Genomic DNA, 14,546 nt, shown 5'->3' with positions numbered 1-14,546 from the left:
TCAAATAATAAATACTCCTAACTTTAGAAAATTGTCATCATATTGTCATAAGCATCCAGACTTTTAATACACATTATCGTGAATTTGGTCTATATAGAAACTACACCACAAGAAATGGATGATGGCTATCTCCATGTTCCATACTGTTAAACTCTGAAGATGTTTCTTGACAAAAATACACAGTTTTCAGAGTTTTTTTTCTTGTGAATTAAGTGATTTTCATCATATAATATTTCAGGGTTTTTTTCTCGAATGTATCACTTTGAATGGCTTTAAAATCTCAGTTGTTTATAGTCTCTGATAAATTACAATTTATAATCTCAAATACAGAGTTTTTTTGTTAAATACAACAGTGGCCCGCAGGTGCAAATGCGTGACAATGGCCCAATACTTTTCCATAAGGAGAAATGTTCTAAAAGTTAAAAAAATGGACAGTTGGCAAACTTTATAAACCCTGAATGCAACAAACACTCCGCTGTTTGCGTCACTTTCTAGTGTCCCCGTTTCTGTTGTGTTGTGAGCTTCTTGCAGCGGTTTTTTTATTTGCAGCATTTTGCGTAAGGGCTGTGCATGTTTCATGAAGCTGGTGATGTTTCTTCATCTGCATGCGTTTTTAGATTTGTTTTTGAAAGTGCAGTGCATTCTCCTAATGAAATAGCTTTGGACCATTGTTGCACATTTGCACCTGTAGAATACCATCACTAATTATTATTTTCCCAACCTACAATGGCCCAATAGTGGGTTATATTAACCCTAATACGTGTTAATATAGAAACAGAAAGTCGTGCCTCTTTAAAAACTCTCCTACGCACACATGTATATTTTTTAAAAAGGGCACACAAAAACCAACAAACCGTCATATTTGGCGATGTCATCCTCCGCATCCCCCTTAACGGTCTTTGACTGCTGCCATCTGTGGAGATCACGTCACAAAACGCTTAGCTTCCACACACACACAATGCTATCACTGATTGGGTACATTTATCCTGGTCGCTCACTACCGTTGGAGGCTCATGTGTCCTAGCAGCATTCATTAAACATTTACGCTGTATCTTTAGCAGGTATTGTGGACGGACTGTACCTGTCCAGGGATCCATCATCAAACGTCTCTGCAAAGTAGACTTCTCCAGTGGGAACAGGAGTCTTGTAAGTTACCTGTGGCACAATATTGTAAATTAGAAGTTGTTATACGGAGATCTTTAACATACTTTAATTTCCCATCTGACCTTTACTTAACCGATGACCCATTACTGACCTGGAAGGAGACATTAGCATCCACTCCAACCTTCCCACTGGCTGTTCCGTCTGTCTTATCAGCTTGATCTTCATCCATCACTGTCGCCTCATCGTCCTCCTCCATCTCCATCTCCTCTTCCTCGTCCTCTCCTTCCAGCAGAACATTCAATTCCTCATTGTCCAACCCCATATCTTCATCGATGTCCGTAACATCAAGCTCCAACTGCTTCTCCTGGGCTGCCGCAGCTGCCCCAGCAAGGGAGAATAGGAGCAGCAGGCCCCATATCCAACCCCTGTCCAGCTTCATCTGTAGGGGGAGGGTAGAGAGAGGGGGAGGTGAAAGCAGAAGGGTAAGTAGAGTGTGAGATAAGGCCGCCAGAGAGGAACACAGTGTGGTATGAGAGGATAAGGGAAAGGGAGGAGAAGAAGAGGCAGGTGTGAGATGTTATTTATGGAGAGTGACGGGGTGTGTGCATCAATGATATAAATAGCGAATGCATAAAAGGATAGAAGGAAAAACACAATGAGATTGAGGTCACATTAGTACACACTGGAGGCCTGTTTCCTCAGATTAGACTTGTCTTGTGTTGTGTTTTCTCTCCAACAACTCATGAAGATAGGTGTCCTAAGGGAAGCGATACAATTACACAACCAACCAATTTGAATTCATTGTCCATATTATTTCCCAAACATCAGTGTTTCCCATACATTGATTCATTTGTGGCGGGCCGCCACAATTAAATATCGTCCTCCACAAATACATCTCATAAAAAAAATTATATAATTGTTTGCGGTGCAAATAGAATCAAATTCTGTGGGGAACACTCAACATCTTTAATTCTCCTGATTTGTAAATATATTAGATAACAATATTCGTGTGTATCCCAATATGCCTTTAGAACTAACCTTGCTGAATACTAGTACAATTCATACATCCGTTACACCAAACAGCAGCTTCAATGACCTATTGATCCAGTCACACCTGCGCACTCTTCTTGTTCGCAGAGTCATTTAAACACATCAGTGTAGACAGCACAGCAGCGCGCCTCCCTTCATTCCTAAATTGCTTTATTTCCCATACTGCTGTTCTTCTATTTGCGATCATCAGAGCGCATGAAGATCAAAATGACAAACATATAGGAGGAGATGATGAACAGAAAACACAATTAAGAGCTATCTTTTCTTGAAAAGCAATAAAATGTTGCCGATTATTCGCATCTTATAAGGCAAACAACGCAACAGAGACATTTCTTGAGAGAAATCATGGCCACACCCCATGAAGGAGGGGTGGAACATATTTTCTAATGTGAAAATATTCAAAAGATATATATATATATATATAAAAAAACAACAGGAGTATCTCTCGCACACAAACAACATATTTCCTGCTTTAAATCAAAGTGTAGTATTTGTCATATACTGTATAAGGTCTCAATTTAGTTGTGACCCGCCCAAGTCTAAAAAGGTATCTCTAAACAGGTTGCACTTTGTGCCAAGTCATCTTAAACCAAATAATCTTTCTCTTTTAAAAAAGCAATGAGTGGATGGTCCAGATTTACAGATGGAAGGAAACAAGCCATGCAGGGAACCAGGAAGCAGACAAACAAGCAACACCATCCACTATTTAGATACACAGCTAAGCATTTCATTTCAAAACCATTTTTTGACATATCCAAGGCAACACCAATAAAGCAGCAGACAGTCATAATGTTTATGTTAATTAAATGATAACATATGCAGTTACACAGATAAAACGGTACTACCATACACCTGACAGACATGCAATGCATCATAGTATACGACATAGCTTTAGAACATCATACCAAATTGAAAAACAAGGATTAGTAATATGCCATACACGTAACTGGCTTAATAGCTGTCTGCATGTCAGTAACCAAAGGCCACATCTATTTCTATTCTAAGCTTCAGTTCTCTTATTTAACAGTCATAGTCCAATGACACATTACCAGCCTTTGCCTCACGTTTAAGAGAGCCAACAAGGGCTTTCATTATTTTTTGTTAAATATGTAAGAGAAGATTATGTCCCTGAACGACAGGGAAAAGGTCATGGGACAGGGTTGTGGAGCTAACATGGCTGCCACCGAACACGGCGATATCCAAACTCTTTTTAGATGAACGGCTCTGGCTGCAGCACCTGCTCCGCTAGCTATGCTAACGGAAAAGCAAATGTAAGCATAACATAAGCTTAGATAGTAAAGTAATGGGCTTATACAAACGGAGGCCTGTAATTAAACATGCCATGGTGTTAAAAAAACAAAAAGGGCAAATAATATAAAGTAAAGGGTAGCGGAAAATGTCTTGCTACACTGCAGAAATGACTGGAGAGCAACGGTTAGCATGCTACATTGGCAGTGGTGGTGTCGCACAGGGGGAGGGATGGAGAGAATGAATGAGCACACACAAACAAACCTTGCGCCTTCTTGTTAATTGCAGTCCCGATAAAAGCTTTTTCTCTTCTTGGGAAAACAGAGGAGGTATGCTCTCCGTTTGGCCCGCTGAGAAAATCACCGAGGCCCGCCGTGTGTGGTTTGAGAAAGCCCGGTTTTCGGCTGGGGAAGATGGTATCTAGATGACAGTTTGGCCCAGATAACGGTGCGAGGTTGACGAGTGCATGAGCGAGTCGGAACGACGCATGCGCATATATTGCAGATGGGGGAGCGTGAGTGGTGCCTTCACGTGCCGCCGAGAGTTGTAATAAATACAATTGGCCAAGAAAAGACCGATGAAGTGTAACCGGGTGTAACTAATGTGAATGTGGAATAATTTTGGTTTAATTTAGCTATTCTTCTGCAAGATTGAAAATATTACATCAGCTATTGAAATTATTACAACAATGAATGAATGTAAGTATTTTTGATATTATCACATTTATTTAACCAATGTGCACGACGTTCAGGTCAAAATGGCAAATACTAAAATACTCACAAGACCACCATGGCAACAGGATCAATTATGGCAGAAACAAGTAATTAAGATACGCATTAATATTTTAAAATATAATAATATTTTAAAAGTCAGCATTAATTCAAGCAAATTACTTGCCGTAATATTTTCCTTTATTTAAAGTCCCAAACGACGAGTTTACAAGAAGCACTTTAAGCCATCATGAATGTCTCTGCAGTTGCATTTCAAAGTAAAAGCATACTATTTACATATACAATATTGTTCTTAAAATGTTCCATGGGTATAATGCCAATGAATACCTGGGCCTTTACAATAGTTAAGCACAAATAGTCAAGCATAATTTACGATTCACAATCAGTGTTAACAAGTAAATAAAAGAAACATATTAACCCCCAATTTTACTGTGGCATGTACTATGAACTTCCGGGGTAGAGTTCAGAAAATATAGATGGTGGCCACATGCGTGTGGCTGGGAAATTGTGAAGTAAATAAGTGAAATAAAACTGCAACTACTCAACACCTGCAACATGAAGGACACACCGCTGTCTAACTGTGAGCGGGATTTCCTGCTCAAAGCCATCGAGGAGAAAAAGGTGAGCTGGTGGCTGAACATTGCGCAGTGATTTACAAAACTAACACCGAAAATGATGAACTACAAAAGGGAAAAAAATACAGATCCACTATAAAAAGCCTTTAATCTAAAAAAACATATTTTAATCTTCATCAGGGTAATTGTTTAATTCATATGTTATTATTGTTGTAATTATCGATGCATTGTTGTTGTTTATTACTGTTGCAGCCAGGAAAGGAGAAGATACTTTCTTTATACATTGGTTATATTTACTAGTGACGTTTTATTCATAGAACATCTTTGGATATACTGCCTAGTAGCTTGTGGAATTAAAGAAGGGATCGAATAAGTTTATCTTAACCTATAATAAATGATTTGTTGCTTATACATTTGTATTATTAGCCTCTGAATTGTAGGTGAGTATAATTATAAAGTAGTAAGAAATGGAAAGACTCAAGCAAAGTACCTTCCAATTGTATTGAACAGTACTTATTTAAAGTACTAACTAAGTAAATGTACTTAGTTACTTTCCACTATTGGTCTCCAGTTTTGGCAATCTAAAGGTTTCAGTGAGTTGTTCCTGTATATCTGCTTTGAGGGAAATGGTGTCCCATATTACGCCTCTGTCCTCTCCCTGCAGCGCCTGGATGGACGACAGACCTACGACTACAGAAAGATGAAGATCACGTTTGGGACTGACTATGGGTGCTGCTTTGTGGATCTCGGAAAAACCAGGTTAAACTTTGGCCTGTTATGTGTACTGTGATTGTATACCTAGTCACGCCTATAGGGTGACACATGTTTGTCTTCAATACTGTGATGTACTGAACACTTCCCAAGCAATTCACCCACATTCACATGGATTTTTATATTTATTTACTCAGTAAATGGAGTTATCCTAACACTTGGAATATCAATGTTCTTCCCTCTTTAGGGTCATGGCACAGGTGTCGGGTGAGCTGGTGGCTCCTAAAGAGAATCGACCAAACGAGGGAATCATGTTCTTCAACATCGAGCTGTCACCCATGGCCTCACCAGCATTTGAACAAGGCAGGTAAGAAAAGACAAAAATATATTACTTTTATATATATCAGACTATACCAGACACTTCCTGTGAGATTCTATTTGACACTAGGGAGTTGACATATTATTATATATTATACAAAGACTGTCTCTGAAATATGCTTAATTTTAGTCCAACTTGTTTGTGAAGAAAGTGTAAATCGTCTGTGGGCTTTTCTCTGTCTCCAGACAGTCAGAGTTGTCAGTGAAGCTTAACAGACAGCTGGAGAGATGCTTGAGGAACTCCAAGTGCATTGATACCGAGTCCCTGTGTGTTGTGTCTGGAGAAAAGGTAAAACACACACACACACACACACACACACACACACACACACACACACACACACACACACACACACACACACACACACACACACACACACACACACACACACACACACACAGGTAGAGGGAAAGAAAATCACCTTATTCATTGACATAATGATGATGGCGATGTGTGTGTTCAGGTGTGGCAGATCAGAGTGGACGTTCACATGTTGAATCACGACGGGAACCTGATGGACGCGGCCAGCATCGCTGCCATCACCGCTCTGTGCCACTTCAAGCGTCCTGACGTCAGCATCCAGGGAGATGAAGTCACTGTGGTGAGTCAGCAAAAAACAGCAGGTGGTGACTCAGCATTTCTGAATCTGCAGGGACAAATCCGGCTTTGTTATTTGAATTTCTTTAATGATACTCACTGCAGATATAGAGTGGGAACTTTCCTGCTCTACTTAAAATCACCACCGGTCAATCATTAATACTGTTTTAATTCAGTAGCACCAGGTATTTTTATTGTCAAAACCAAAATATTTAATCTTACCTTACCTTTGTTTCCATGACTAAAAAAATGTGAAAAAGCTCCAACGTCTATCTGTGATGATATCAACATGAAATATTGACGAGAAATAGAGTAAAAAAAGAACGTTGCAAAGTCATAAACAGTTTTTTCTAAATGCAGCAGGGATATTGTGGCTAAACTGAATCAACAGAAAAGTTCAATATAATCTAATGTCTAAAGAGACTGTAATGTCAACAGTAATACATTGACTAAAACAAAAGTACTAACGGTTTTCTTTGATCAAGATGAGACTGAAATGGACAGAATTTTAGTCAAAAACTTTACAAACAGGATGAGGTTGACAAAATAAGAACATTTTACATAGGACAAAGGCTAAAATGAACACCTGGCATTTCCAAACAGTCTTAACTAGCTTTGTGTAGGTTGTAATTCTGCATTTCTTCCTGTGCTCCCTCAGTACAGTCCAGAAGAGAGGGAACCCATTCCTCTGAGTATCTACCACATGCCCATCAGCGTCAGCTTCTCCTTCTTCCAACAAGGGTAAGGCACCGAATATGAATTCAGGACAGAATACACTTATTGATCAAGTACCAACGTTCTGTGATCTTCATTTGAGGGGCGCCCTATTAAGGTCAATTGCATGCTCGATATAGTTAGCCTAGCCCCATTGATGTATATTAGGTGGACAAAATAATAGAATCACCGGTCAGTGTTACAATATCTCTAAGATCCCCATTCATCAATTCCTGCTCAAATCAAGCTTAAGGAAACACAACCTTTCTGAACTTCAGTTCATTTAAATGTCACTGCCAGACTCCTCACTAATTCTAAAAATAAAAAGTGCACATTGCATTTGCATTGGCTAAAGTTATGGGTTTTTTAAATGTTTGTATTTGCTCTTACTGAATGAACGTCATTCCTATTTATAAAACACTATTATTTTGTTGGTTGATTTTGACTGTTTATCAGACGGCATTAGTTTACAATTCACAAAGAAGTGAGTGTGTAGAACAAAAAACAATAATAATAATTATGAATGCAAACGTCTCACCAGTCCTTGAAGAACTTCATCCTTCCTCATGCCGAGCGTTCTTCTTCTCTACTTCCTGTTTGCTGTGCAGAACCTACCTGCTGGTGGACCCCTGTGAACGGGAGGAGCGGGTGATGGACGGCCTGCTGATGATCGCCATGAACAAACACAGAGAAATCTGCTCCATCCAGTCCAGCGGGGGCATCATGCTGCTTAAAGAGCAGGTGAGGAGACACCACTCCACAGCTGTCTTTTAGTTTTGCATCAGTCACCGTAGAGCTTCATATTTCCCATGAGAAAAATCCAAAACTTTAATATCAAATTATTTCGACTGTGTTTAAGGTTATGAGATGCAGTAAAATAGCCAGCGTAAAGGTGTCTGAAATCACTGAACTCATCAGCAAAGCCCTGGAGAACGACAAGAGAGCAAGGTGAGCATCACTTCATTGTTAAACAGTATTTCAACTTCTGCTGTTAAAATACATAAACACTCTATAATTTCACATTTCACAGAAAAGCAGGCGGGAGGTGTGGTTTTGCGGAGTCAATGCCACAGGAGCGAATCACAGCTCTGAAAACGGACGAGACCTCGGTAGAGATGACTGATGCGTCAGAAAGAGCCAATGACATCGTCGAGAATGCCGAGGTCCCGCCTCAAACGTATCCTTTAACAGTATCTACAAAGAAAATGTGTCTTTGTACCTTTGCATTATTATATCCACTGCGGCTCCTTAACCAAACATATCAGGGTGCCTTCCCCAGTGGTGCCTGCGCCAGGGGTGGGGCAGGTGGGGCAGGGCCTGCAGAACACCTGGGGACTGGAAGAGGAGGAGGAGGATGGTGATGAAGAGGAGGAAGAACAAAAAATGGAAGAGGAACAGGATGAAAAGGAAGACAGTCGAGAAGGTTATTACACATGCATGCAAATTAGTCGCTTTTCGGCGCCTCCCGCTTTTTTAACGCTGATTTGGGTGACTTATGTAATTCGTGGAGAGCCAAAGAGTTTTCGTTTTTGGGGGGGGGTCCGACTCACGGACTGACGGACAACTTCTCACTTCAAAAATGTTTTAAGAAATCTAGACCGCAAAATAATTAAACAAGCAAGTGCCTGATTTTCCTGGCCAAGGACAGGTTCCTTGAGCACAACACGAGCGTAACGTTGCATCACGTGGTATATGTCTCGTCTGACAGGGGTGCAGTGCTCACGGAGAGCACCGGAACGCCGCTCCGGCACTTCAAATATTGCAGTACCCATAAGGAGCCGTACACATGCCGCAGTTTTTGCGTGGCTGTGTCTTTAGTTGTAAGCCCAGTGGCGATGTGTTGTTATTAGCATCTGATTAGCTAGCTATGCTAACGAATATAAAGAGCTTTTCTACAACCAGGTGGAAGAGAGCTCTGTCCTGACAGACTGAGAGGCTCAAATAACCTCAGCTCAGTGAGGTTAAGGCACACCTTGATATGATCATTATAGTTATAAAAAAACAGGTTTAGAATACTATATGATAGTAACAAAAAAGTTGTTAAAAATAACAAGAATACAGTTTGAAAGGAGTGATTTGTAAAATATCCATAAAGAAAAATCTGTTTACAGTTCTGTTTCATAGGGGTGTTGAGATGTATCCATAGATCTCTTAATTTTGCTCTCAAAGTGCACCAGATTGATGCTTTTAACTTCAACATTTAAAAAAAAAAAAAAAAAAATCCCGGGGGTTCCCCACCCCTGCTGTAAATAATAATAAAAACCCTTGATTTATAAGTTAACATCTCTGTCTCCTATTGATCTGAGTATATTATAAAGAATAGCCAGTTAATTGAAGCATTATAGCACAGGCCTTTGTCAGATGGTTTCCTTTCTGCTTCGAATAGTTCTCTCTTTTTTCACCATACGTGTGTTTGCATCCCTGATTACAGTTTTTGTTTTATCGTAATGTCAAGTTATATCGCTACAATTTCTGTTTTTGAATAGACAACAACTTCAATAATTGGTACTTTGTTTTCAATTACAGGAGATGTGGTTGAGATATCTGACAGTGAAGAGGAGGAAGTGGTCATACTTCATCCAGAAACACAGGACAAATCTTCGAAGTAGGTGCACCAGTTTTATTTTCTAAATATAGGAATTTAGTTAAAGGGCCCTATTATGCTAATTTCATAATTAAAAAGCCAGCTCTGGTCTGATTGGTCAGCTGCTTGGGGTGTCCCGCCCCTTAGACTGTCACGTACAATGTGTTGGATTGCTAGATAATAGAAGCGCAAGTGTTACGTAGAGATGTCACAAAGTTACAGAAGTAAACAGAGGACTATAATGGAGGTGTTTCAGACCGGGGGGGACTTTGGGATTTTCGTATTGCAGACCATTTACTTGCTCAAAAACATATATAACACGCTACAGGAAAGGAAAACCTGAAAAGGCATAAAAGGGCCCCTTTAACAACTTAAGAAGGGTTGCCTAAATGGTTTAAAATGTACATCTTTTTTTTGCTCTCAGAAATGCAGCATCCAGTTCCAACCAGAAGGGGGCAGAAACGTCAAAACAAAGACAGAAAAAATGAAAGCAAGAACTCCTTGAACTGTATATAAGGCTGCACCATGTCTTCATAAGGAAGACTGAGGTCCTGGATAAGTAATTATAATGGCTGTGAATTGGGATCAAATAGATGCTACAGAAACACTTTGATTCGGTGATAGTTAAGTTCTTGTTTGTAGCCCTTTGAATGGATATAAAAAAACGTACTGCGCTTGTATAGAACATGTTTTACATTTTTTTTTATTCAATACAAATATGTAAAAGGTCTTTGATTATATTGAATTCAGAAAATTCCTCTCACCACAGTTTGATGTTAAGCAACCATTTACATTTGCATACTGATGGATTTTGTGAGAAAAAAAGACAACTGTGTTGTTCATTGTGAAACTAAATAAAAATGGAAATACATAAATATTTATTTTCCGTCAGTTATTTTAGTTTCAATATAACACATTTAACTGAAAATACTGTAAGTATGCTGATATGCATTTGTATGTGTTCATGGTGGGAAAAAAAGGTAGATGTGGCTAACATAATCCTCAGAGTACAGTATTAAACAATGTTAGATTACCGTTTTTTCTGTAAAATGCAATAGAGAACGTATACAAGTAAAGTTTTCTTCTAATTTGGACCAGTTCAAAAGAAAACACAGGTTCCACAGGAATTCAGAGTCCAGAGTGCTAACCATTACACCATGGAACTGCGTCCTCTCGTGGCTGTTTGACTTATTCAAATACTGTACAAAATATGAAATGGTATTGGTGAATGTTTGATGATGGGTTGTTTGCAACTGGTTTATATGATACATATGCACTTGTATTGCTGCTGAAATAAACCTACCTCATTAACATACAGAGATATACATATTCACATTCAGCGTCAACTTTGGAGCATCAGGGGACTGTACCAGAAATGCATGTTCTCTTCTAAAGGCCCTTAAGGTCCTTAAAGGTAGGGTGGTAAGCAGTGGTGTTTCTATATGTACAAAAGTGGTGGGGCACAAACAACTTAGATGTCTATATATAAGCTTCTGCAGTGAGGTTCATGGCTGGTGACGCACTGGCACTGACTCTTCAGGTTTACAAATATTATATTTTGACCTAAATCAAAATATAATATTATTTTCAAAAGCTTTTTTTGTCTGAATGATGTGAGATGACGTATGGTGGGGATGGCAGCACTATGCCCCTAGGGTCATTATTTTTTTGCCACACACATTAAATAGGAAAATATTCTGAGCATGCGCAGTGTAGTTTTTACAGTCACCATTGACTTAGACAGTAAGAGGGAGGGGCAGGATCGGGTTTTGTCCCACATGGCTCTAAACAGCTCAATAGGCACACAATGTAGAGACTAATTAGAAGAACACAGACTAAAACAGCAATTTACAGACGAATCAGATGATTAAACATGATCTTAAAATATATTTAATATATTTTTTAATGCATTTTTTTTTAAAACATTATTTGTAATACTTTCTGCTGACACTAGGTGGGGCTGTGCCTAATGACCAGTCGCCACTGGTGGTAAGAATGGAGAAACCAGCTCGAGTGCGCTACAATTTGAAAGTATGCAGCCGAAAAAAAAAATCTGCCCCTTCCTTCAGACTTTCTTACAGAGTCCCATATGGCGTTATATTTGTGCCTCTATCCTGAGCACGCAATGAAATATGTTGAGTATAGAAAATGCTGTTGAGCGCGCACTTGAACATTTTTGAGCACAGAGAAATATATTTTCTCTCATTAAACTCCTGCTCCGTGCGCAAGCAGACCACTGCACGTGCTCTCTCTCCCCCGCTCGCTCGACCTCTCCAGCCTGTGCGCGCGCTCAACTTTGCCTGCGCTCGCTCAAGTTGTCACAGCGTTACAAATGTGCCACAAAACCAACCAATCGGAGAACTCGAGAAGGTCAATTCTGATTGGCTGGTCGTCTCCAATCATATCTTCTATCTGAGATGAGAGAGGGATTTTCGGTTGCCATCAGGCTGTTGACGTTCTTATTACACATCTATCGTTGACATTTACAGGACATAACAGACTCGAATGAAGAGAATAGTACGCCACAGTGTCAGGTGAGTTATACATTTCTAGTTTTCTGATATCACGTTATTGTTTGCAATGCCTGAGTTTGCTAGCCGGCAACATAGCTATAGGGGTAGTTTAAGCAAACCGCTAACAAACCGTAGCCTACATGTACATGAACCCTTCTGAGGTATTGATTACTTGCTGTAAGCATTAGAGGTGGCAGAATGACAAAACATGTTTCTCTCTCTATCACAATTTTGGGTTGACCAGAACCTGGACCAACTTCTGTTTCCTGTTCTACAATGGGTATAGAGCTTGTGTTAATTTTCAACCGGACAGATGAGGCTAGGATACCGAATAAAGTTAGCAACACACGTTAACCATGAACAGCCTATTAATCCGTTCTCTTCATGTTATTTCTTCCAACGTTGTGGAATTAGAGAAAAGGGGCTTCTTAACGTGCTTTTATCCGGGGTGGAGGGAGTTACATATTAGTTAAATATAACATAGGGGCGTGTGATTGTAGTGGGTGGAGAAATGTGGATATCCATTTTGGAGTTCAAGCTAGTATAATCAGGGCCGCCCCTCCCTACAGGCCAATCACGCAGGCTGCATGGGGCCCCGCCTTTCGCAGGGGGCCCCGCCCAGAGGGCCTCAGCTGCTGTGCGCAGTTCTCCGCGCAGTTCTCCGCTCAGTTCTCCGCGCACCCCCCGCGTTCTCCGCGCACCCCCCGCGAGAGTGTTTCTGCCGGAGAGAGGGGAGGCCGTCCCAAAGCTTGCTGCTGTATTTACTCTTTCCATCTGACAGGAGGGAGCCTCGTTGATCTGCGAGTGTGGCTACAGACGGAGTTCACTCCGTCACGGAGGGGTAGGGTCGATGGAGTGGTTTGGGATTGGGCCTGATGCCCCTTTCACACCAGCGCCTTTTCAGCTCCGGCTCGGAGCTAGAGCCTGAAAAGCGCCGGGTTTTCCAGTTCACACCGGAGCTGCGCTGGTTCTTAGCTCCGGAATCCGCTTCATTTCCAGCTCCAAAAAATTGTCGGTCCAGAGGCAAGAGCTTTGGAGCTAAGAGGTGACGTCGCTTACGTCTCTCTTACGTCAAGGCGTGCAGGAAACTAAACCCACCTCCCATGGGTCGACTGTTATGCCTGCCTACAAGCAGTAGTGCCTATAAACACACTTTATAAAGTCAGGCAACACTAACCAGGGGGGTATACTGCGAAGCAGGATTTTCGCTTAGCCGGCTAAATTCAGGGAAAACTCCGGCTTTCCGGTCATCCGAAGCTGGTTCTCTTTTTAGCAGGCTAGATCTCCATGGTAATATATGCTAAGCAGCTAACCTGGTCGGGACCAGGTTAGGGTGCAGGCTAAGAGCTCAACTCAGTGAAAGCACCGCCTGCTGACCAATCAGAGCTCAGTGTGCGGAGTTTAAAGCGATCAAGTCATATTACAGGAGAAAGGAAATACAGAAAAACTGCCGTCGCAGGAAAGACGGCCGGCAAAAATCACCGACTGTGTGAACGTGAACATTAATAGAATATCACCTCCATCTTCAGAGCAATCTGACTATTATAACATTAGCGTTAAGAAAGCTTACTTAAATATCTGCCACGACATAAGTAACCGGATCAGAGTAACATTAAGTACAGTCCGCGGCATATCACTTCATATATCTCCTTATCTGAGTCAGCTGAGCCGTATCTGGCCGTGCAACACTCACAGTGTCACATACTGTATGCAGAAGCATTATTTTAAGCAACACATTAAGTTGATGAAACACTCGAGACAAATGTAATTGAAGTCGGATCGTGTTTTAGACGGGGCAGTGATATCATAAACCTGTTAATGTACGCATTCAAACACGTGTTCTGTTCCCAGCTGTATTCACCTTGCAGGTGCAGCTCTGGGGCTTTGATCCTGGATAAAGTGTTTAAGTCATGGATGTTTAAAGTTTAACTTCTTCATTTTTGACTAGTATTAAAGTTCACTTTTCATTCAGGAAGTATGACGCTGTGCTGTCAGTGCGCTTCTCCATGTTTGTGATTGGTCGAATGCTCCAAATACCACCCCTTTCATGTGAACGCGCACCTAACTAGATAGGACACGGCTGGCTTGAGCGATCCACTTGATAACCAGCGTCGTAGTACAGTTTAGCGAGAGCGCGTATGTTTTGGATTAGGCCAACCGGCTAACTCAAACATATCCAGGTTAGGTTGAACCAGGTTCGTAGCATAGGCCCCAGGCTTCGTGTGATTCTGTTTATTTGTGCCTTACTTTGACCATCCGTTCGCTGTTATCGATCATTGTGGAGAGAGGCAGACGTGTTGTTTTGTATTATTGCAGCTATCGGATGCAAGTAGTCAGTTT

General features: G+C 40.8%; 2 protein-coding genes across 2 annotated transcripts in view; one reads left to right on the top strand and one right to left on the bottom strand.

The window, feature by feature from the left end:
- The window catches only part of clgn (calmegin), a 39,021-nt gene extending 35,138 nt beyond the window's left edge, over positions 1–3,883 (bottom strand). The window contains exons 1-4 of the mRNA XM_034078480.2: positions 3,667–3,883; positions 1,256–1,543; positions 1,082–1,155; positions 855–913 (exon numbers count right to left, since the gene is read on the bottom strand). Coding sequence (XP_033934371.1) covers positions 855–913; positions 1,082–1,155; positions 1,256–1,543 — 421 coding nt within the window. The 5' untranslated portion in view covers positions 3,667–3,883. The remainder of the gene's footprint in view (positions 1–854; positions 914–1,081; positions 1,156–1,255; positions 1,544–3,666) is intronic.
- A 721-nt stretch (positions 3,884–4,604) lies between these two features.
- Positions 4,605–10,570, top strand: exosc9 (exosome component 9). The gene is made up of 12 exons (XM_034078481.1): positions 4,605–4,754; positions 5,373–5,467; positions 5,667–5,786; positions 5,984–6,086; positions 6,262–6,399; positions 7,054–7,136; positions 7,718–7,850; positions 7,969–8,057; positions 8,140–8,286; positions 8,375–8,532; positions 9,636–9,714; positions 10,118–10,570. The coding sequence occupies exons 1-12, from the start codon at positions 4,689–4,691 to the stop codon at positions 10,179–10,181; spliced, it is 1,275 nt and encodes a 424-aa protein (XP_033934372.1). The 5' UTR covers positions 4,605–4,688; the 3' UTR covers positions 10,182–10,570.
- Positions 10,571–14,546: the final 3,976 nt, after the last annotated feature.

This window comes from Pseudochaenichthys georgianus, unplaced genomic scaffold (assembly GCF_902827115.2).
Source record: "Pseudochaenichthys georgianus unplaced genomic scaffold, fPseGeo1.2 scaffold_435_arrow_ctg1, whole genome shotgun sequence".
In the NCBI taxonomy this organism is placed as follows: Eukaryota; Metazoa; Chordata; class Actinopteri; order Perciformes; family Channichthyidae; genus Pseudochaenichthys; species Pseudochaenichthys georgianus.
The sequence above is the reverse complement of the archived record's forward strand: the minus strand, read 5'-3'. Positions and strand labels throughout refer to the sequence as shown.

Coding starts and splice junctions, on each gene's coding strand:
- exosc9 (XM_034078481.1), top strand. CDS start 4,689: ATGAAGGACACACCGCTGTCTAACTGTGAGCGGGATTTCCTGCTCAAA. Junction 7,851..7,968: donor TCATGCTGCTTAAAGAGCAG/GTGAGGAGACAC, acceptor ACTGTGTTTAAG/GTTATGAGATGCAGTAAAAT. Junction 9,715..10,117: donor ACACAGGACAAATCTTCGAA/GTAGGTGCACCA, acceptor TTTTGCTCTCAG/AAATGCAGCATCCAGTTCCA.